Source organism: Oryctolagus cuniculus, chromosome 12, assembly GCF_964237555.1.
Source record: "Oryctolagus cuniculus chromosome 12, mOryCun1.1, whole genome shotgun sequence".
Lineage (NCBI taxonomy): Eukaryota > Metazoa > Chordata > Mammalia > Lagomorpha > Leporidae > Oryctolagus > Oryctolagus cuniculus.
Genome location: NC_091443.1, coordinates 8,378,296 through 8,398,813, shown reverse-complemented (window position 1 = coordinate 8,398,813; position 20,518 = coordinate 8,378,296). Strand labels below are relative to the sequence as shown.

At 48.6% G+C, this 20,518-nt stretch overlaps 1 protein-coding gene across 7 annotated transcripts in view; it reads left to right on the top strand.

Moving 5' to 3' along the window:
- Positions 1-20,518, top strand: part of FAM169BP (Protein FAM169B) — a 70,805-nt gene that overhangs the window by 37,479 nt on the left and 12,808 nt on the right. For all 7 annotated transcript variants that reach the window (XM_051822981.2, XM_008248796.4, XM_070053493.1 and 4 more), the window contains 3 exons: positions 2,766-2,943; positions 17,217-17,399; positions 19,898-20,029. In XM_051822981.2, the coding sequence (XP_051678941.2) occupies positions 2,766-2,943; positions 17,217-17,399; positions 19,898-20,029 (493 nt within the window). The remainder of the gene's footprint in view (positions 1-2,765; positions 2,944-17,216; positions 17,400-19,897; positions 20,030-20,518) is intronic.

Below are 20,518 nucleotides of genomic sequence, written 5' to 3'. Positions count from 1 at the left end.
TAGTTCACTCCCCAGAATGCCACAACGGCCAGGGGCTGGACCAGGCCAAAGCCAGGAGCCCAGAGCTCCATCCTGGTCCATGTTGGTCTCCCATGTGGGTGCAAAGGCCCATCTTCTACTGCCTTCCCAGGCAATCTAGCAGGGAGCTAGATTGGAAGTGCAGCAGCTGGGATTTGAACCAGCACTTAAATGGGATGCAGACATTGCAGGCGGCGGCTTAACCCTCTGTGCCACAACGCTGGCCTCTTTGACCCACTTTTTTACTTTTTTGCTCACATATGTGATTTTCATTTTTTCCCATTCTATTTTTTTTTTTTTTTTTGGGCTGGTTTCAGTGGACGGGAAAGATGTTACTTGGAAGACGTTTTTCCTCTAGTAACCAATGATGGCTTGGAATTTGGCAGAGGAACTTGAGTGCCCAGAGTGGTGTTGGAGCACCTGTCTGTTGCTCTCCGGCTCCTTTGCCAGGTGGCTCCTTGGTGATGGCTGTTCTGAAAACTGGCAAGGAGCTGACTTGTTCATAGTAATTTTTCAGAACAAGAGCAGCTGTTTCCTTCATTTCTCATCTTTCCTAAGTTTAGATGAGGCTTTGTCCTCCCCCGATTTTCTGAAAATGTGGCCCGTGTTGTGAGTGGAAAGAAACCTGGACATTAATTCCACCTAATGAACCCGGTGGTGCAGATCTATCCCAGCCCAGCTGTCCCTGTGGATAGTTCCCCCTTTTGTACAGCTCTGGGTCTTGACATTTTTTTCTCTTTTAATTGCATTTTGTTTCTTTGCCAGGTCTTCTTCACAAATTACCCAAAAAAGCTTTCTTAATGTTCTTTTTGTTAACATAATTAGTGGCCCTAATGAGGGATTAGAACTGGATCTCGGTTTTGTTTTCAGAAACATTTCTAAGTCAAAATCACATGTGTCACGTTTTTTCACTCTGTAATAAAACTGGACAAATTAAGTGGGTTTTCCTTTCTCCTTTTTCTCCTGCCAGTTTTTGACTGGATGCTTCCCTCCTCCCAGACGCACTCTGCTTTCCTCTTCTGGCTTCTCTCTGAACGTCTTGGTCTTATAAGTTGAAAAATACAACTTCCCACATCACACCAATGAGGGTTTTGCCACTTGCTAGTTATTCTTACAGTCTGAACGTGATTTGGCTGCCACTGTCTGAGAATATAATGTGGTGGCTTCTGAGAGCTGAGCTGGGGTGGTTTTCATAAATCTTTTCCTCATCTAAGACTTGGCTCCAGATAAAGGTGAAATATTTCACATTCTGGGCCAATTAATAAGTTTATCAGAACTGAACACTTTGTGCTGCTTGCTAGGGTGCTGCAGGCTGCCTTCTTTTTATTACCAGAGCTTGAAAAACACACCAGTGCTCTAGCGACCCCTCGAGTGAGCTTCTCTCACGACCAGCGAGGGAGACTGAGACCCAGAGAGGTTGTAAATGACTGAGGACCTCCCGGCAAATCCAGGCTGCAACTCCATAACCACGGACAATGCCAATGATAATTTCAGTGTCAAATATTAAATATAAATTATATACAAAACCAAGCATTCATATTTGTATTAAACTTCCCCTTTACCTAAGTCTCCATTCTAAAGGTCAGACATGCAGAAGGGGCTCCGTGGCTGGGCTGAAGCAGGTGCCCTGGCCTAGGAAGGCCTGCCTCTGACAGCCCTTGCTCAGGCCTCTCAGGTCTTCTCTGGAATGAGGCAGGAAAATCAATCCATGTAATCACTCAGCCTCTTTGTGCTTCAATTTCTTCACCTCTAATCAGGACCTTCCAGCAGGTGGGGACAATCAAAGGGCAGCCGGTGGGTGGAAGCCACAGCCCAGTCAATGGTGTGGCTGACCTGGTGGTGGTGGGTGCTACGGGGTCTCATTGACACGCACATAGGGTAAAGTCCAATACAACGATACTGTCGGTTGGCAAACAGCTGATGGCTTGCATCTCACATGCCACATATTAGCAGTCGCCGCGGCCATCTGGAGGGCTGCATTTAGGAGATTCTGAGCGCATGCGCAGGCTCAGCCCCGTAGCTCGCTCTGCTCTCAGTGCTGTGGGGAGGGAGGGACTGCGATGTCAGCCACACCAAGGGGTTTTAGCAGACGGGACACGCTGTCGTTTTGACTTGTGAAGGACTGGGTCTGACTCCGGGTGGACCTGACTTTAGCCACGCGGTTCCCTGACTCGTGCCGACCGCTGTGCGCAGCCTTAGAGCCGAGTGGGCCTCGAGCCCTACGAGTTTCCTGGGGTGGGGGCTCCAGTGTGTGTTCAGGATCTGTCGTGAGCCGTCGGCTGCCTGTCGATTTGGTGCTGGCACCGGTGCTCCCGGTTATCCCCCTCCTCCTCCGGAGGGTCGGGGTTCTGGAGCGCGCCCTCCAGTTGTAGAAAACGGGGTTATCTCAGGACTCGCGCATGGAGTTTGCGGGGCGGGCCGCCATGGCCCCTCTGAGGTCACTTCCTGCTTCACGAGCAAGCGGTTGGTTGCGCTCTGTTGATCCTTGTTCCGTGCGGGTGGCCCGGGGAGCTCCTCTGGCCTCGTCCTTCGCTCCTGGAGGCCACACTGTGCGAAAGGCCAGTGGCGTGCAGGCCTCTGTGAGACGCCATGATCCCCATCCTGGCCCCTGGGCCGAAGGGGATGCCGGGACGGCGACGCCATGTCCGCCCGGCGTGCGGGCGGGCGGGCGGTCCCGGCGGAGGCCCCGCGCCCGAATATCCCCTCTGGTCTCACTTGGCGGTTGTCTTCCTCTTTTTCCCTCCAAGGTTCAGGCGTTTGGGGAGAGGATTGTGCTTTTCATCCTCAACGTCGTCATTTTTGGGAGATCGGAGAGAAGCTTGGATGATGACGCCATGTTTTTTTTGCCTCACTCCGCGAAGGAGCGAGCTAAGATTCTGTGGAGAAATGGAGCAGCCGTTGGGTTTTACACAACCAAAAGGAAAGGTGAGGGTGCGGCGCCTGGCCATTCCAGGCCCTTGGGGACGGGGCGGAGTGGAGCGGGGGCGCCCTCAGCTCAGGAGAATCTTCTGGAACAGGGCCCGTAGCCGTGTGAGTGCGCCCGGCGTGGCCGTCATCTCCAGGCCGTGCGCAGGCAGCGTGGTGGCCGTCCTTTTGTGTGCACTGTGTCCTTCCGTTCATTTGCCTTCGCGCTGACCAGCCGGCCGCTGCCGCCAGCCGTGGCGCGGAGCCGAGCCACGCCGGCCGCCGGGGTCGCAGGCCCTGACCCAGGACGGGCAGCCCGGGTAGCGTGCGCGACCGCGGCCGCCGGGGGTGTGGACCGCCTCCCGTGTTTGCCGAAGGGATGAGTCTCCTCTTTAAAGTCGTTTTCTTGACTTCTAAAGGCTGCCACCAGCTCCGACCCCGCTGGTCCGAGCCCCATCCTTTGGTCTGTATAAAGTTCTCCAATTTTAGCAAAACAAACAAACAAAAAACAAAGAAACCCAAAACTAAAACCAACCAGCCAAACAAAAAAACCAATTTCCGCACATAAACCACCATGCCCGTGCCGTCTGCGTTAAGTGTCAGCTAAGAGCAGAGCTTGGCTTTGAGCCTTGCCCACGTCGTGTTCAGGGTAGGACAGATCTGCATTTCTTGTTTTTCTCAGTGTGATATGACCAGCTTCCCGTGCAGACAGCTGTGCGTGAGTTCATTACATCCTGGGGCTTTGGCCCTCTGTCTCTGGTTCCTTGGGTCAGGATAGTCATTTCCCCTGTCATTTTCCTGTGCCATTTCGCTTTTTTGGATGATGATGTACTTCAGTCATTAATTCTGTAAGGAAGGGAACTCGCTCTAATTTCTTCTCCCTGGGAGACTCATGGGTTGTCTTTTTTTTTTTTTTTTTTAATCAAATGGCCAGTCTCTGGTCTGCAGCAGGATTGGTTGTGATGGAGACATTCTGCTCGAAGGGCAAAGGCTGTGGACAGCTTCCATCTGATGGGTGAGAAGGCCAGTGCAGGGCAGGGAGAGCTTCCCTTGGCTTCTCCCTGCCCTGCCACTGCTCCTGGGGGCAGAGATGCCAGGGACTCCCAGTCCCTGGAGACAGAGCAGAGGTTGCGTGTGACTGCCTTGCCCTCCCCAGGCAGCCCAGAGCCTTGCAGTGGAAGGACCTCAAGACGAGAAGTGGAGGCAGAGGGACTTGGGGTTCGAATTTCTTTCTTCTTTTTTTTTTTTTTTACAGGCAGAGTGGACAGTGAGAGAGAGAGACGGAGAGAAAGGTCTTCCTTTGCCGTTGGTTCACCCTCCAATGGCCGCCGTGGCTGGCATGCTGTGGCCGGCGCACCGCGCTGATCCAATGGCAGGAGCCAGGTACTTCTCCTGGTCTCCCATGGGGTGCAGGGCCCAAGTACCTGGGCCTTCCTCCACTGCACTCCCTGGCCACAGCAGAGAGTTGGCCTGAAAGAGGGGCACCAGGACAGAACCGGTGCCCTGACCGGGACTAGAACCCGGTGTGCCGGTGCTGCAAGGTGGAGGATTAGCCTAGTGAGCCGTGGCGCCGGCCAGAATTTCTGCCTCTGCTTTTCTGACAAATTCAGGGCAGAGTTGTCTGTCGCTGGATACTCGGTCATGGTGTTTTCATCAATGAGCTGTTTTTCATAGGAGTACACTTAAAATAGTATTGACCGAGTGGTTTCATCTATTTGAGAAGCAGAGGATGTGGGGTGGAGTCGGGACCGGGAGGTAGGGAGGTAGAGGGAGATAAAGAGAGAGATCCCGTCTGTTGGCTCACTCCCCAGATATCCCAAATGGCTTGGACCAGGCGAAAGCTGGGAGCCAGAACTCAGTCTGTCTCCCGTGTGGGTGGCCGGGACACTATTGCTGGAACTGTCAGTGCACTCTCTCAGGGTGCACGTTAGCGGGATGCCAGAGTCGGGAGCAAAGCCAGCACTTGTACCGAGGCACTCTGGTGTGGATGTGGGCGTCACAGCAGGCGTTCCAACTGCTATGCTGAATGCCTACCCCTGAACTGGCTTATTAAGGGCCAGTTTTCTTTTTTTAAATAACTATTATTTACTCAGCAACTTAGTTGGTCTAAATAGTGTCAAGTCTGTAGAGAATTAAATAAACCAAATATTTTTTTCAAGTATATGTAGCCACTTAATTTTTTTTCCATGGAATTAACTTATTTTTGGAGACATAAAATATTCTCATGGGATCTCTCTCTTTCTCATACTCTTTCACTCACACACACACACACACCCCTTTACCTGTCAGTGATGTACAAGAGTTCCAGTTGCTCCATAATCTTGCCAGTACTTGGTATTATCTGTCTTTCTAATTTTAGACATTCCACAAAGTGTGAAGTAGTATCTAATTTTGGTTTTGGTTTGCATTTCCCTGCTGAGGAATGATGCTGATAATGTTTTCATGTGCATATTTGATGGTTTTATATGTTACTTCATAAAATGTGTGTTCAACTCTTTTCCCCCATTTTTTATTAGGCTGTTTTCTTGTGATTGTGCTTTGATAATTCTTTGTATTTTTTGTATACCAGATCTTTATCAGATATGTATATATATTTTGAAAACATTTTCATTTTGATAACAATGTTTTCCAAAGACCAGAAGTTTAAAGATTTGAGTAATTAGTATTTTGACATTTTGATACATTAATTGTAATTTATCAATTTTCAGTATGATTTAGTTCAAATATCTTCTAATTTGCAATTTTTATGCATTCTTTAGAAGTAAGTTAATTTCTGGATATAGGAGACTATCTCAGATGTTTTATTTTTTGTTGATTTTTAGTTCTGCAGTAAGAGAATATCATCTGCTACATTTTAGTATCCTGAAGGCTGCTGGGAGTAGTTTTATGACCCAGTGCATGGGCTCTCAGTGGACATTCCACATGGACTTGAATGAATGCGCCCACTTTGTAATGCTGGGAGTCCTACTGTAAAACTGTCAGTCATGGTGATTGATGGAGACATTCAGATGTACCTTTTGGCTGATATTTTGTCTAGTTCTGTCAAATTTAGAGAGAAGTTTACTCATGACTTTACCCATGATTATGGGTTCATCTCATTCTCTCTTTGGTTGTGTCAGTTTTTCCTTTACGTATTTTGAGGCTTTGTTATTAGTTACATCTGTATTTATTCTTATTCTATGTGATGTATGAATATTGATGATTTTATCATTATAAAGTGTTCACGTGGGGAATTGTACTTTGTGCTGACTTCTTTCACCTTTTGTAAATGCTCTGGTGGGTTCTTGTTCAAGGTTGTAACATTCGTGGCGGCTCAGCTAGAGTGAACTCTCAGTGGTGTCACGTCTGTGCTTCTATTACTGGTGCAAGAAACAGGCTCCAAAGGGAAGATACGTCAGATTTTCCAAGTTCTACTCACTGCTGCAAATGCAAGGGATCTTGGATTTCTCTCTCTCTTTGAGTCTTTAAAATGCTCAAGTGCAAAGCCTACTAAGTTCCTTATGTTTCCCTCCATTGAAGAGCTAGCTTGGGTGGGGCCTGTGTTGCTGTGTGCACAGCTGCCACCAACTCCAGAGGCCCAGAAGCTTCTGAGTGCAGTCATGCAGAATGATTCTGGCTCTTGGTGGATCCCCGTGTTTTCTGGTGGGAACCTTCCTTAAAAATGATGGTTTTGGCTCTGGTCAGCAGGTCTCTGTGCAACAAACCAAACCCTGCCTCTGATTGGACTTGCAAATTTTAGCATTTACTCAGGCAAAAACTGGTTACACTGGTTACTGCATGATCTGTTCCCAAAGTTTTGAAACATTCAGTGAAACTTTTGCATGATGAATTTTTTTAAGTTATTGTTTGAGAATAATGTCTTTTTATACCAGGAAGTAGTTATCCTGAATGACATTGACATCTCCTCCTTCTCTTTATTTCTTTAAATCAATATGAGTTAAAGTAACAAAAAAAGGAAGTGTCTCCAGTTATTATTAAATTTATTATTTTTATGTTTGATGTTAGTATAAACATTCATCTTATGCTTATTGTTTATATGAGGTATATTTTTCTACCTTTTACCTTAAAAAAGATTTATTTATTCAAAAGCTGGAGTGACAGGGAAAGAGACTGAGAGAGATCTACCACCCACCCGTTCACTCCCCAAAGGCTGCAACAGCCAGATCTGGGCTAGGCCAAAGCCACAGCCGAGGCTGGTGCTGTGGCATAGCGGGTAAGGCTACCACCTGCAATGCCACATCCCAGATGGGCGCCGATTCAAGTCCCAACTGTTCCACTTCTGATCCAGCTCTCTGCTTTGGCCTGGGAAAGCAGTAGAAGATGGACCAAGTCCTTGGGCCCCTGCACCCACGTGGGAGACCAGGAAGAAGCTCCTGGCTCCTGGCTTCTGATGGGCTCAGCTCTGGCCGTTTCAGCCATTTGGGGAGTAAACCAGCAAATGGAAGATATCTTTCTTTCTCTCTCTGCCTCTGCCTCTCTGTAACTCTACCTTTCAAATAAATAAATAAATCTTTTTAAAAAAATCCAGGAGCCAGGAATTCCATCCAAGTCTCCCATCTGAGTGGCAGGGACCCATCTTTTGCTGCCTTTCCAGGCCCATTAGCAGGAAGCTGGATCAGAAGAGGAGCAGCTGTGGTTCAAACCAGCACTCTAGTATGACCTGCTAGTATGACCTGCTAGTATGACTGCAAACTGCGGCTTAGCCTGTGCCACAACACTGGTCCTCTCACCTTTTACTTTTTTATTTCACTTTCAGTCCACTTACATACTTATTTTTATTGCAATTTTTTGTTTCATTTTTTTTTTATGTGTTTCACAGGCTAAGAGAGGGAGCAAGACAGAGACACAGATGGAGGCAGAGAGTTCCCATTTACTGTTTTACTTCTCAGATGCCTACAGTGCCTCACCTGGGGGCCAGAAATTCTGTCCAGCTCTCCTACATGGGTGGCAGGAACTCAGCGGCTTGCGGCATGATCTGCTGTCTCCCAGGGTATGCACTGTGGGAACCTGGAATTGGGAACAGAGCCAGAACTTGAACCCTGACACTTGATATGGGGTATGGACATCCAGCCAGCAGCTTAGTCCCTAGGCTCAATGTGGGCTCCTGTGTCCTTATTTTTAGAGCATGTATTTTGCTGCTGGTGTATAACTGAGTCTTGCGTTGAAAACCTGTTCTGTTCTTTTTTTTTTTTTTTTTTTTTAAGATTTATGTATTAGAAAGGCAGACTTACAGAGCAGGAAGGAGAGACCGAGATCTGCCATTGCTGGTTCATCTCAAGTGGCCACGACAGCAGGCTGAGCCAGGCTGGAACTTTCCTGCTCCTTCCCCAGGAGCATCAGCGGGAGCCGGATCAGACATGGGGCAGCTGGTGCTCGGTCTGGCGCCGGGGCTCTAACCTGCTGAGCCACAGTGCCGGCCCCTGTCGTCTGTTCTGCACAGTGTCTTCCTTCTGTCTGGAGTGTTACAGGTGAACTTGAGTGTTTACATTCAAGTATTGGTTTGGCTATATTAGCCATTCCCCTTTGTAGTTTGTTTCATGTCATTTTTCCTCCTCTGTTCCTCTTTTCCTTCTTTTGTTGTAATCAGATATTTTTCAGTGTTCCATTTTGATTTCTCTGTTGGCTTCCTAGCTCTGTATTTTTGCAATTTTTAAAACTTGCTTTAGGGATTCTGTAATTTATTTTGAACTCATCCCAGTTGGCTTAGTGTTGAATGACTTTAGTGCGATGTAGAAACTTTGCAGGGGTGAGTTTGATTTACCTCTTGTTTATATGGAGCTACTGGTATTATATATTAGATCTGTTTATGTTAGAAAATTATCAAAACTTATTTATGATTTTAGTAAGTCGTCCTGTCTTTTAAATATATCAAAGCAAGAAAAATATATAATTAAAAATATTTACTCACGTACTTTCCCCTTTAAGATTCTGGGAGGTATTTTTTTTTTTTTTTTTTTTTTGGTGTAGGTCCATGTAGCCAAAATGTCAGTTCTCTGCAGGTTAGAGTACTTCCCCATGCATTTCTTGTCATGCAGTTCTGCTGAACAAATCCTTAGCTTTTGTTTACTGAAAATATTTTAAAATTTTATTTCACTTTCATAGTTTATGTTTTATTTTTGATCCTTTGAACATATTTGTAAAGCTGTTTGAAGTCCTTGTTTGGGGGTAGTACGGACATTTACCATGAACACAGAGTACCTGTGCATTTATTTGTGTCTTCTTCAACTTCCCTCATCAATACTACAGAATCCAGGAGCATGAGACCATTGGTGGGTTTCCTCAGGGCATGCTCAACTGCCCCAGGTGCCAGCGGTGTCTGGTGCTTAACCTTGTGAAATGGCCCAGGGCAGGCGTAAGAGGATGCTACCTAAAAGTGGTATCCTTAGTAGCTAAATGGTATCCTTAGCTAAGTAGCACTCTTAGCTGTTTCTATGTTGAGTTTCTGCGGTTTAAGAGTATCCCAGATATCTTCATCAATATCCTAAATATCTATCTTCCTTCTCTTTGACTGGCAGTACTTGACCTGGATTAGGACTTTTTAGAGCAGTTCTTCCTAAAATGCTACACAGAGCTGCAGGAGGGAGGGAGGGAGGGAGGGAGGGAGGGAGGGAGGGAGGGAGAATCTTCCATCTGCTGTTTCACCACCCAAATGGCTACAATGGCAGGAGCTGGTCTAGGTGGAAGCCAAGAGCCTGGAGCTCCTTCCACTTCTTCCATGTGTGTGGCAGGGCCTCAAGCACTTGGACCATCCTCCGCTGCCTTCCCAGCTGCATAGCAGGAGCTGGACTGTAGCTGGAGCGGCTGCAGTCATAGGCTGTAACTTAGCCTACACCACAATGCTGGCCCCCCTTTTTTGGAGGGGTGCATTATTGTTAAGGGATAACCTGTTTGTTTCCAGTTGTTCACTCTTTGGTAGCTTTTGCCTATTCTCCCTGTTGTGTGCAGGGGTCATTCACTCCCTGGTCTCAGTTCCTGGCCAGCCACATGTCTCCCCTACAACAGCCACACTAGGGAGAGAGAATCCAGCTCCTGAGGGGATGTAGTGTTGTCTACCTTGTTGAGTTCAATTTGTTACTGTTTGTATACCTTTTTAGCCTCTGTGTTCACAGATGACAATTATTTGTGTTTTTCCTGTGCCGGGCTGCCTGTTTCTTCCTGGAAAGGCTGCACGGTTTTCACAGGCTGTGCCGGGAAGTGTCCTCACTGGTTCAGTTCTCTGGGGGAGACTCCTGGAGTTTGGCAGGCTTTGTTTCTGGCACCTCCTGGGTCAGGTGTGTCCTGTGTGTGAGGGTTTTGAGCTACTGCATTGATGTTTTAATGCTCAGGGGCCATTTTGCTTTGTTTTCCCTTGAGTCAGTTTTGGTGAGTTGTATTATACTAGGGATGTGTCCTTTATATTTTTTCAATTTTTTGGAATATTTTTTTTTTCTTTTAAAACTCAACCATATAATTCCTAATACACTTTGTGCATTTTATCTCCTTTTCTACTATAGCAACTCCTGAACTTTCAAACACCCTTTTTCTGTTCTTTTTTTTTTTTATTTTATTCTCTCTTCTTACCTTCTTCCCTTTGTTCTGTGTTTCTTTTGTTCTTTTCCAGTCTCTAAGTTGGATGCTTAAGGTGTGAAATTTCAGCCTTTCTTGTTTTCTGCCATTAGCATTAGTGGCTGAAGTTGTCTCACATTGTTGAAGGTTGTACACACTGCTGTGGCTTCGTGGGTAGAATGTTCTGATCGGTCTGTACTTGGCCACTCCGGCCCCCATCGTCATGCCAGCACACACACTAATTTTTTTTTTTTAAGATTTATTTATTTATTTGAAAGAGTTACACAGAGAGAGGAGAGGCAGAGACAGAGAGGTCTCCCATCTGCTAGTTCACTCCCCAGTTGGCCACAACAGCTGGAGCTGCACCGATCTGAAGCCAGGAGCTTCCTCTGGGTCTTCCACGCAGATGCAAGGGCCCAAGGATTTGGGCCATCTTCTTCTGCTCTCCCAGACCATTTCAGAGAGCTGGATTGGAAATGGAGCAGCTTGGACTTGAACTGGCACCCATATGAAATGCCATCACTGCAGGCACCGGCTTTATCTGCTACCCCACAATGCCGCCCCCCCCCCCCCCCCCCAGTAATTCTCTGGCTTGTGGTCTCCATGCATCTGTTCCCATGACCAGTTTTTCCCACGACTAGTCATCCTCTAGTAACAGGTCTTTCTGCATAATTTACCCGGGGAGCAGCCGCTTTACTCTGTTTGGGTAGAGCAACCTACCCAAGCAGATTGTTTTGATTTTCCAAAGAGACAGCTTGTGTAGTTGGTGAAGGTGATGGTACACATGAAGTAGCCAGGAAGAAGAAAGGACACTAAGGATCTTGGGTCTTGGCTCTGACCTCCCAAAAGCTACTTGGTGACATGAGTTGAGGTTTGATCTGTGAATCCACAGAGACTCAAGGACCTGATGAGGGGGCATCCTTGAACAGTCAGAGCCAAGGCTCACGAGCTCAGTGGCCAAGTCTGTAAAGTGGGTTGAATGGATCAGATCATTGCCAGTGTTCCTACCAGCTATTCCAAGTGATGTTGCAGTGATACCTGTGGACTTGATGTTCTGATGAGCACTCGAGAGTCAGTCTGTGTGCAGCCAGCTTCTTCCCTCAGCCCTTGCTCATAATCGGATTGTAGTTAAGTATCAGCTTTAGGAATTGATGCCATAGTTTCATTTTACCAGTCTGTAGGTGTGGTCAGTAAAGACTGGTAGAGAAGTCATCATCTTCCTCCCACTCTCCTCCTCCTCTTCTTCCTCCTCTCCTTCTCTTCTCTGTTCACTTTGAAGAATTCTAGATTTACAGAAGAGCTGCAGAGGCAGTACAGAGAGTCCCTGTGCATCCTTCACCCGTGTTTCCCCAGCGTCAGTGTCTTACATAACTGTGACCAAAACAGAGTCTCCATGTGGGTTCATTTCCCACCAGTGTGCCTTCTCTCTTTCCAGGTCTACATGACTCTTACTCCTCAGGTCTCTGGAGTCTCCTCTTCCTGTCTTTTTATTTTTCCTTGTTTTTCATTGTCTAGATACTGGAGGAGTATTGGTCAAGTAATTTGTAGATGGTGATTTACATGTGTCTGATGTTTTCTTGTAATTAGCCTGAGGTTATGGTTTTTCTAGGAGAAATGAAATATCTATTTCATCATGTCACACTGGAGGGCTGGAGTGCATAAAATAATTCTGTAATTGCTCCTGGTGAAAACACTGATCACCAGTTAAGGGGGAGTCTGCTGTATTTCTCCATTGAAAGATTACTCTTACCCTTTCCAACTTGATTTGTTATAATATTCTTAAAAATAATTCATTGTATCTTCTCAAATAAACTTTAGTGAAATATAACTTTTTAAAAAATTTATTTATTAAGCCGGCGCCGTGGCTCAATAGGCTAATCCTCCACCTTGCGGCGCCGGCACACCGGGTTCTAGACCCGGTTGGGGCGCCGGATTCTGTCCCGGTTGCCCCTCTTCCAGGCCAGCTCTCTGCTATGGCCAGGGAGTGCAGTGGAGGATGGCCCAGGTGCTTGGGCCCTGCACCCCATGGGAGACCAGGAAAAAGCACCTGGATCCTGGCTCCTGCCATTGGATCAGCGCGGTGCGCCGGCTGCAGCGGCGGCCATTGGAGGGTGAACCAACGGCAAAGGAAGACCTTTCTCTCTCTGTCTCTCTCTCTCACTGTCCACTCTGCCTGTCAAAAATTAAAAAAAAAAATTTATTTATTTAGGAGGTAGAGTTACAGACAGAGAGAAAGGTCTTCCATCCACTGGTTCACTCCCCAGATGGCCATAATGGCCAGAGTTGGGCTGATCTGAAGCCAGGAACCAGGAGCATCTTCTGGGGCCTAAGCACTTGGGCCATCTTCTACTGCTTTCCCAGGCCATCAGCAGGGAACTGGATTGGACAAAGAGCAGCCAGGAGACTCACTGGTGCCCATGTGGGATGCCAGCACTACAGGTGGAAGCTTAGCCTACTATGCCACAGTTCTGGCCCCCTAAAATACAATTTAAAAAAATATTTGAGAGGAGAAGATGGGGGGTAGGTGGAGAGAGAGAGAGAGAAAGAGAGAGAGAGAATGAATGAATATGAAAGAATGAATCTCATCCTCTGATTCACTCCTCAAATCCTTGCAAAGGCTGGGCTGGGGTCAATGCCAGGACCCAGGAAAGTCAGTCCACGCCTCCCACATGGGTTACAGGAACTCAATTACTTGAGCCATCACCACTGCTTCCCAGGGTCTGCATTAGCAGGAAGCTAGAATCAGGAGCTGGAGCCAGGGATCAAATCCAGGCACTCTGATGTGAGATGTGGGTGTCTAACCACTAGGCTCCTGAAGTAGACATTTTGTTTTAAAAAAGATTTATTTATTTATTTGAGAGGCAGAGTTACAGACAGAGGGATGAGGAAAGAGAGGTCTTCCATTTGCTGGTTCACTCTCCAAATAGCTGTGACAGCCAGAGCTGGGCCAGTCCACAGCCAGGAGCTGTGAGCTTCTTCCAGGTCTCCTATATGGGTGCAGGGACCCCAGCACTTGGGCCGTCTTCTAGTGCTTACCCAGGCCATCAGCAGGGAGCTGGATTGGAAGTGCAGCGTCTGGAACTTGAACCAGGGTGCTGAGGCAGAGGCTTAGCCTACTATGCCACAGCGCCAGACCCTGAAGTAGAAATTTTAAAGCTCATAAAAGTTGTCAAGTGTAAGCACACAACTTAGTGATTTTCGGTTGGTGTAGAGAGCTGTGTAACTCTTAGCCATATGCAGTTTTAGGATACTTCCATCGCCTCCAGATGTGGCATCTGCTGTCAGTCATTCTGTTTGCACCACTTCTGCAACCCCGCCTCTGTCTATCGGCCTTTCCCACGCAGTCATCTACAGTGAGGGTAGAGAATGTAGACTCTCGCGTTGGGCAGGGTGCTTTTGAGATCTGTGCAAATTGTAGCAGGGGTTAGTATTTCATTCCTTTTTATTGCTGAGTAGCACTCTGTTGAATGATTATACATCTTTTTGCCTATGCATTTATCAGTTGATAAATGGTTTCCAGTTTTTAGCTTTTATGAATGATGCTGCTGCAAACATTTGCTTCCATGTTTTATATGGACACATGCTTTCATTTCTCTTGGGGAGGTTCCTAGGAGTAGAATCGCTGGGTTATTTGGTAAGCTAAGTTTAACTTTTAAAGTAACTGCCAAATTGTTTCACAAAGTGACTGTATCATTATATGAGTACCTTTCCATCAGCAACATATGAGAGTTCCAATTTCTCCATATCCTTGTCAACATTTATTGTTTGGCTTTTTTGATGGCAGTCGTTCTAGAAAGCCAAAGTCACAATTCTTTGTGGGTCTTACTTGCATTTCCCTGATGACTCATGATGTCAAATATCTCCTCATAGCTAATGAGCAATCTGAATGTCTTTGAAGAAAGACATCCAATCTTCTGTCCATTTTTAATCAGTTTTTTGTTCTCTTATTGATTTCTAAGAATCCTTTAATCTGGTTATAAGTCTTTTATCAGAAATGTGACTTGTAAACATTGTCTTAAAGTTTGTGGCTTGGATTTTTCTTTCCTTAATGGCATCTTTTGAAGTCAAGGAGTTGAATTTTGATGAACTTAGATTTGTCACTTAATTGTGTTTTTGATGTTGAATCTAAGAAGTCTTTGCCTAACCCAGAGTTGTAGAGATTACTTCTTTGTTTTGAAATTTTTTTCCCATAGAAATTTTATATGAGCAGTTTTATGTCAGTGGTCCATCTTGAATGGATTTTTGTATGTGGTGTGAGGTAAGGCTACAGCCTCATTTTACAAAATAATTAACGCAGGGGCCAGTGCTGTGGTGTAGTGGGTAAAGCTGCCACCTGCAGCATCAGCATCCCATCTGGATGCTGGTTTGAGTCCCCACTGCTCCACTTCCAATCCAGCTCTCTGCTATGGCCTGGGCAAGCAGTGGAAGATGGCCCAAGTCCTTGGGCCCCTGCACCCACGTGGGAGACCGAGAAGAATCTCCCAGCTCCTGGCTTCTGATCTGCACAACTCCAGACATTGCAGCCATTTGGGGAGTGAATCAGTGTATGGAAGACCAGCCTCTCTGTGTCTCTACCTCTCTCTGTAACTGTCTTTCAAATAAATAAAAAAATAACTATTGCTAAGCTATTCCTAGGACAATTTTAGATTTATAGAAGTATTGAGGAGAAAATCCAGAGCTCCCCAGCAGCAACGCCCATTCCCCTGTTAATAACATCATTCACTGATGACAGTTGAACTAATACATATGCTTTAGTGTTGGAGTTTCCATAACAAAATGCTGAGCAGGAAATTTTAATGAAGTTCAGCTTATCAGTGTTTCTCTTTCGTGGATCGTGCCTTTGGAATTATATCTAAAAAGTCTTCGTTGAAAATCCGAGGGTAAGAGCTTATTTCTGGGTTTAGTTCTGTTCTGTTGGTCTGTTTGCTTATTGTTGCGCCAGCATCATCCTGTCTTGATTTCCTTGACTTTATAATAAGCTTTGAAATTGGACAGCATAAAACTTCCAAATTAGCTCTTCTCTTTTGAAACTATTTTGGTTATTTTAGATTCTTTTCATATAATATAAAAATTCATTTCATCTAAATTTTGGCATCAGCTTATCAATTTTTACAGAAAAGCCAGCTGGGATTTTGATGGGCCTGGCCTTGAACTTGCAGATGGATCTGGGAAGAATTGCTGTCTTAATGGTGTTGAGCCTCTACTCCATGATTGTGAGAGTTCTCCTCATTTGGAGCATGTTTTATAGGTTTCCTTATTCCAGGCCTTCAGTTCGTTTGTTAAATAGATCCCTAAGCTTGTACTTCTGTTTAATACCATTAAGAATGTAAATGTATCTTAATTTGACTTTAAACCTTCCCTTGGAAAGACTTCACCATTGGGGAACATCGTTCTTATCATATATACATAGAAATTATATTATTTCACATGAAGGTTGAAATTCCAAGTACTTTCCAACTATGGCCTCAAGGGAACCGAAGCTCTTTATTTACCATAGATTATTTATTCACTCATTTTTGCCATGAAATAATAACTGAATTTAGCTAACCATTCTCTCGGGTGGTGGTTTGGGTGGGTGGTTATCGGGGCTCTGCCAGGCCTGCTGTGTGTCCACACTGATGCTCCCACAGTTGGTGGCTGTGCTCCTGGGGCTGCTGCAGGCTGGCTGGGACTGCAGGGGTTCCTGATCCAGGTTTTCCTTGTGGTTCCAGGGTAGCCTGGGTTTGCTCCTGTGGGACCTGAGAGACAACAGAGGCCCCGGGCTCAGAACTCATGTGCTGTCACAAATCAAGGCACGGGGCCAGAGATGGGAGAAGAGGGTTGAAAGACCCCATTTCTGGATGGCAGAGTCTTACCATCACAGGCAAAGGGGCATGGATATAGGAAGGAGAGTCACTGTGGCCAGTTTTGCGAACAGTTCACCACAGTGGGGTGCACCTTCACAGTCTAGTCTGGCTCATTAGACTCTGAGTCATTTTTCTTGCAATGGGAAATAACCCATTTTCTGAGTCTTGGCAGGGGTAAATACCACCTCATCCCGTGAGATCTGGATTAGCTGCATCTTCGTTTTCCTGCTCCCTCCAGGGCCTGGGCTCCTGTGCAGCTTGGACGTGAGGAAGGGGGGCAGTGGGCTCTATGTGGAGTCGACTTCCTGGGTAGCTTGGACGTGAGGAAGGGGGGCAGTGGGCTCCATGTAGAGTCGACTCCTGGGTAGGTTGCTGACACAGGTGTGTGGCTGCAAGATCATGCTCTCAGCGCAGAAATGCTGGCTGTAGCCTGTCTCACTCCATTCCAAGGGAAGTGGGGCCCGTGGTTGTGTCTGCTTGGGATGCTTTCATGCCACTGTAACTGGAGTTTCTGAAACAAGTCCGTATCCTAGAGACAGGCCAGGTTGTTTACCTGGCCCACTACCTGACTTCAGGGCTCACCTTTGCAGGGAGAACCGTGACGTCGCCAGATGTGTCTCCTTGGCTCCAGAAGCCTCGGTGAGGAGAGGATCTGAGGAGGCCGTGTGCAGTATCCCAGCTCTGCCGTGTTTCCTTTCAGGGCGGTGGTCTAGTGGCTGCCCTCGTAGCCTTGAGTTACAGGTGGTTTGGGATCATCTGCTGTGTTAGCATTGGTTGTTTAGCTTGCACAGCTAACCTTTCATCCAGGTGGGACCGACGATGCTGGCTGTGCTGGGGTCCCAGGGGTCCCTGCAGGACAGCAGCCAGCCCAGCTACAGTGCATGCCTGTTGCCACCCCTGCAGGCAGCCTGTGTGGCGATGGCACCGGCGCGTGCTACCTGCTGCCTGTCTTAGATACCGTGTTCGTCAGGAGGAAGCACCGTCGCCAGGGCTTGGGGACAGCCATGCTGCGGGACTTCTGTGAGACGTTCTCCGAGGACGAGGCCCTGGGAGTCAGCTGCCCCATTTCTCCTGCCATGTACCAAGGTAATGTCACCTCAGGCATGGGGAGTGCTGGCGAGTGACAGCTGTGCATGCCAGTGAGGTCCATGCTTCCACACAAAATACCCTTCAGTGCCAAGAAGTGAACCTTTCCCAGTCTGGGACACAACTGGGTTTAGAAATGAAGGAAAGCAAACCGCCCGTCTGAGAGAGAGGCAGAATCCAGAGCAGCCCCCAAGCTACCACCTGCTGCCAGGCCCTCCCAGTGCCTGCTTCTTCACTGCCAGCCCTTGGCTCCTTGCCATGTCCGTTGACCCAGGAGCAACAGGGAAGGCCAGAGCCAGTGCACAGGCCGTGTGCCTGTGCACACAGTGGCCCCAGTGTGGCCATGATCGTCCTGTTCTTGATCGCCTTGCCAGAGAGAGAGTAGGTGTGGTGTGTCTCTCCAGGCCCTGCCCCTGTTGTTGCACAGTCGTCTGTGAGCCTCAGGAGTGGGGTAGCGCAGGGGAGCAGTGTTGCTCTGAAGCCACGGAGAAAGGCAGAAAGGCCGGGCGAGCTTTCCTTCCAGAGGGCCCAGTCGTTTGTGTTCTCACACTCTTGGTCGGTTACAACCCTGAGGAGCCTTGACTGTGTTGAGTGCACCACAGGCTCGCTTCCAGGGGCTGCAGGGTCTCCCACCACACACACCACCCCGAGGCCCTTTCCCCACCCTTGCTTTAAGTCTGTCAGAGTGAGCCCCCCGCCTCCTGCCCCCCCACTTCCGTGTAGGTAAAGGGGGCCCTTTCCACAAGGAACAGTAGGTTCCAAGTGCGGGGCTGCAGTGCCAGCCGAGCCGTGACCCTCCTGGGGCTCTGTGAGCCCTGTATGGGAAGAGCCAGAGGTGCTGACTGTGAATCCCATGTCTTCTGTGGCAGGTGCAACTGCCCACACGTGTGGCCTCGATGGCTTTCACTGAGTGCAGTCCGTCCTCCACCTGGGAGAGAGGGACTCCTACCCCAGCCCACGCTTTGAGCCCTCAGTCAGCCATGTCCCTTGCCACAGGGTGGGTACTCCAAGAGGGAGTACACACCCAGGTCTGTGCCCCTCCTGTACTGGTTCATGGTACCAGGACCTCCAGTTCCTTTCTGTGGCTGCCGAGGGCCCCAGTGGATGTCTCCCCTGGGTCTTTGCTCCTGAAGGCGTTTCCTGCCACCAGTCTGCACCCCCTTAGGCTCCAGGTTCGGCCGCTGGTGGCATGGGGATGTGCCCTGACATATGAGAGGAGCAGAGGCAGGAGGAGAACAGAGGCAGGAGGGGTGGGCTGAGAGCTGGGGTGCCAGCTCACTGGGTATTGCCACATTCTGGTGCAGAACCCCAAAAGTCGAAGGATTTTGAATTTGAGACGGGCCTCCCTGTGGTTTGTCCATCCAGGAGGGCGGAGCATGCACACTCACGTCCAGCACTGTTCTGGTGGTCTCCTGCCTTTCCTGTGCCCAGCCTGAGTGCTACAGGTCTCCACCTGTATTCTTGCCCTGGGTCCCACAGAAGTTAGGAGAGGGCTAGGTGAAGGGCCCCTAGCACCTGTGGGGCCAGGAGGGGCTTCCCACGTGCCTGGATTCTGGGCCCTGCCATGTGAAAACATGCACTTGGGGATGTGCACGCAAAGCCTACGGGCCTCCCAGGGCCTCTGGAGCCCAGGAGTCTGCGGAGGATGAGCTGGACGGTTCTTGGGGGGAGGGGGTTGGGGAGTGGGACGACAGTGCAGGAGGGAAGATGGGGTGGCATCAAGGACTGAAGTGTCTCCCCTCCTCCACCAGGTTCCTAGGTTGAAGCTCTAATGCAACTGTATTTGTAAACAGGGCCTTTACAAAGACGATTGAAGTTAAGTGAGGTCACGGGGCAGGCCCTGACCCACTGTGACAGGTGTGCTCAGAAGAGGTGGCACCGGGGGTGCACACGGGGACTCAGGGAGAAACTGAGCCTCTGACCCCTGGATCTTAGACCTCCAGCATCCAGAGCTGTGAGGAGTGAGTTCCCACTAAGCCCCAGGCCACGCTACAGTCCGCCCTACATGCCAGCGGGGTTGTAGCTGTGGGCTCAGCCGACCACACACGGAACGAACTCAGGAGAAAAGCATCGCTTGTGTACTTGTTCTTGTGATTCTTTAATGATGAAGTCTAACAACTGCTGATGCAGCAGTTACATTGCATCAGGGCCAACCAGAGGGGAGTCACAGTGCCGGGAGGTGAAATGCAAACAGAACACCAAATTGTAGAAGAGACTTGAGCGTCCTTGGGTTTGGGGATGGGGGTGTGCGTTTGCATCCTGGGATCAGCCCCCTGATGACTGGCACAGATGGGGTGGATGAAGGTGGGAGTGCCAGGTGAGCAGGGGGGATCCTGTGGCTTCGGTTGGCCGATGAGAAGGTGGTTTGAGTGGGGGGGTGTAGCTGCAAGAGGAGCCCCTGGAGCCATTTCTGAAGACATCAAAGAGAGCTGGGCCCGAGGGAGACAGAGCTGGGGGCGTGCGTCTGCCTGCCTCACGTGTATGTCCCCCTCTCCCAGTCTGTAGGCAGTTCCTGTTGGCCTATCCTGAGGAGCGAGGCCGCCTGTGGGAGGTGGAGCCCCCAGGGGCCTGGGGCCAGCGCACCAGCATCTGGCTCAAAGTTCAACTTCAGCAGGCAAGACTTGGAGAGTGTGAGTAGGACTGAGAACTGTGCTCCTTGGCTGGTTATCCCCAGTGTCTGTGTCGGGTGCAGAGGGCTCTGCAGGGGTGGAATTGGACCCAGGTAGGTGTGGCGAGACACAGGGAGGGGGGGAGACCCGGTGGGCGGCCGCCTCACCTCCTGCTTTCCCCTTCTGGAAAGCCCTGCCCCTTGTGGTGAGCAAGATCTTCCTCAATCCAGCAATTATGAACTCTCTGTGGCCAGGGACCCGTTTTCAGTTAGAATAGATCATCAAAATACCCAGGATAAGTTCCCTTTGTCCAGCTGAAAATCAGGTGCAAGCTCGGTGCTTTTTTGGGTAGGTCACCCAGGCCCATGTCTTAGGAGGAAAACTCACTCAGTAAAAGGCAGCATTGCACAGGCAGCATTCTACAAAGTGGGACTGTTTTGTCCTGAGAGGCAGAGAGAGCGAGCGAGCCACAGACTCCTATCTGCTAGTTCTTCCCCCAAGTATCTGCAA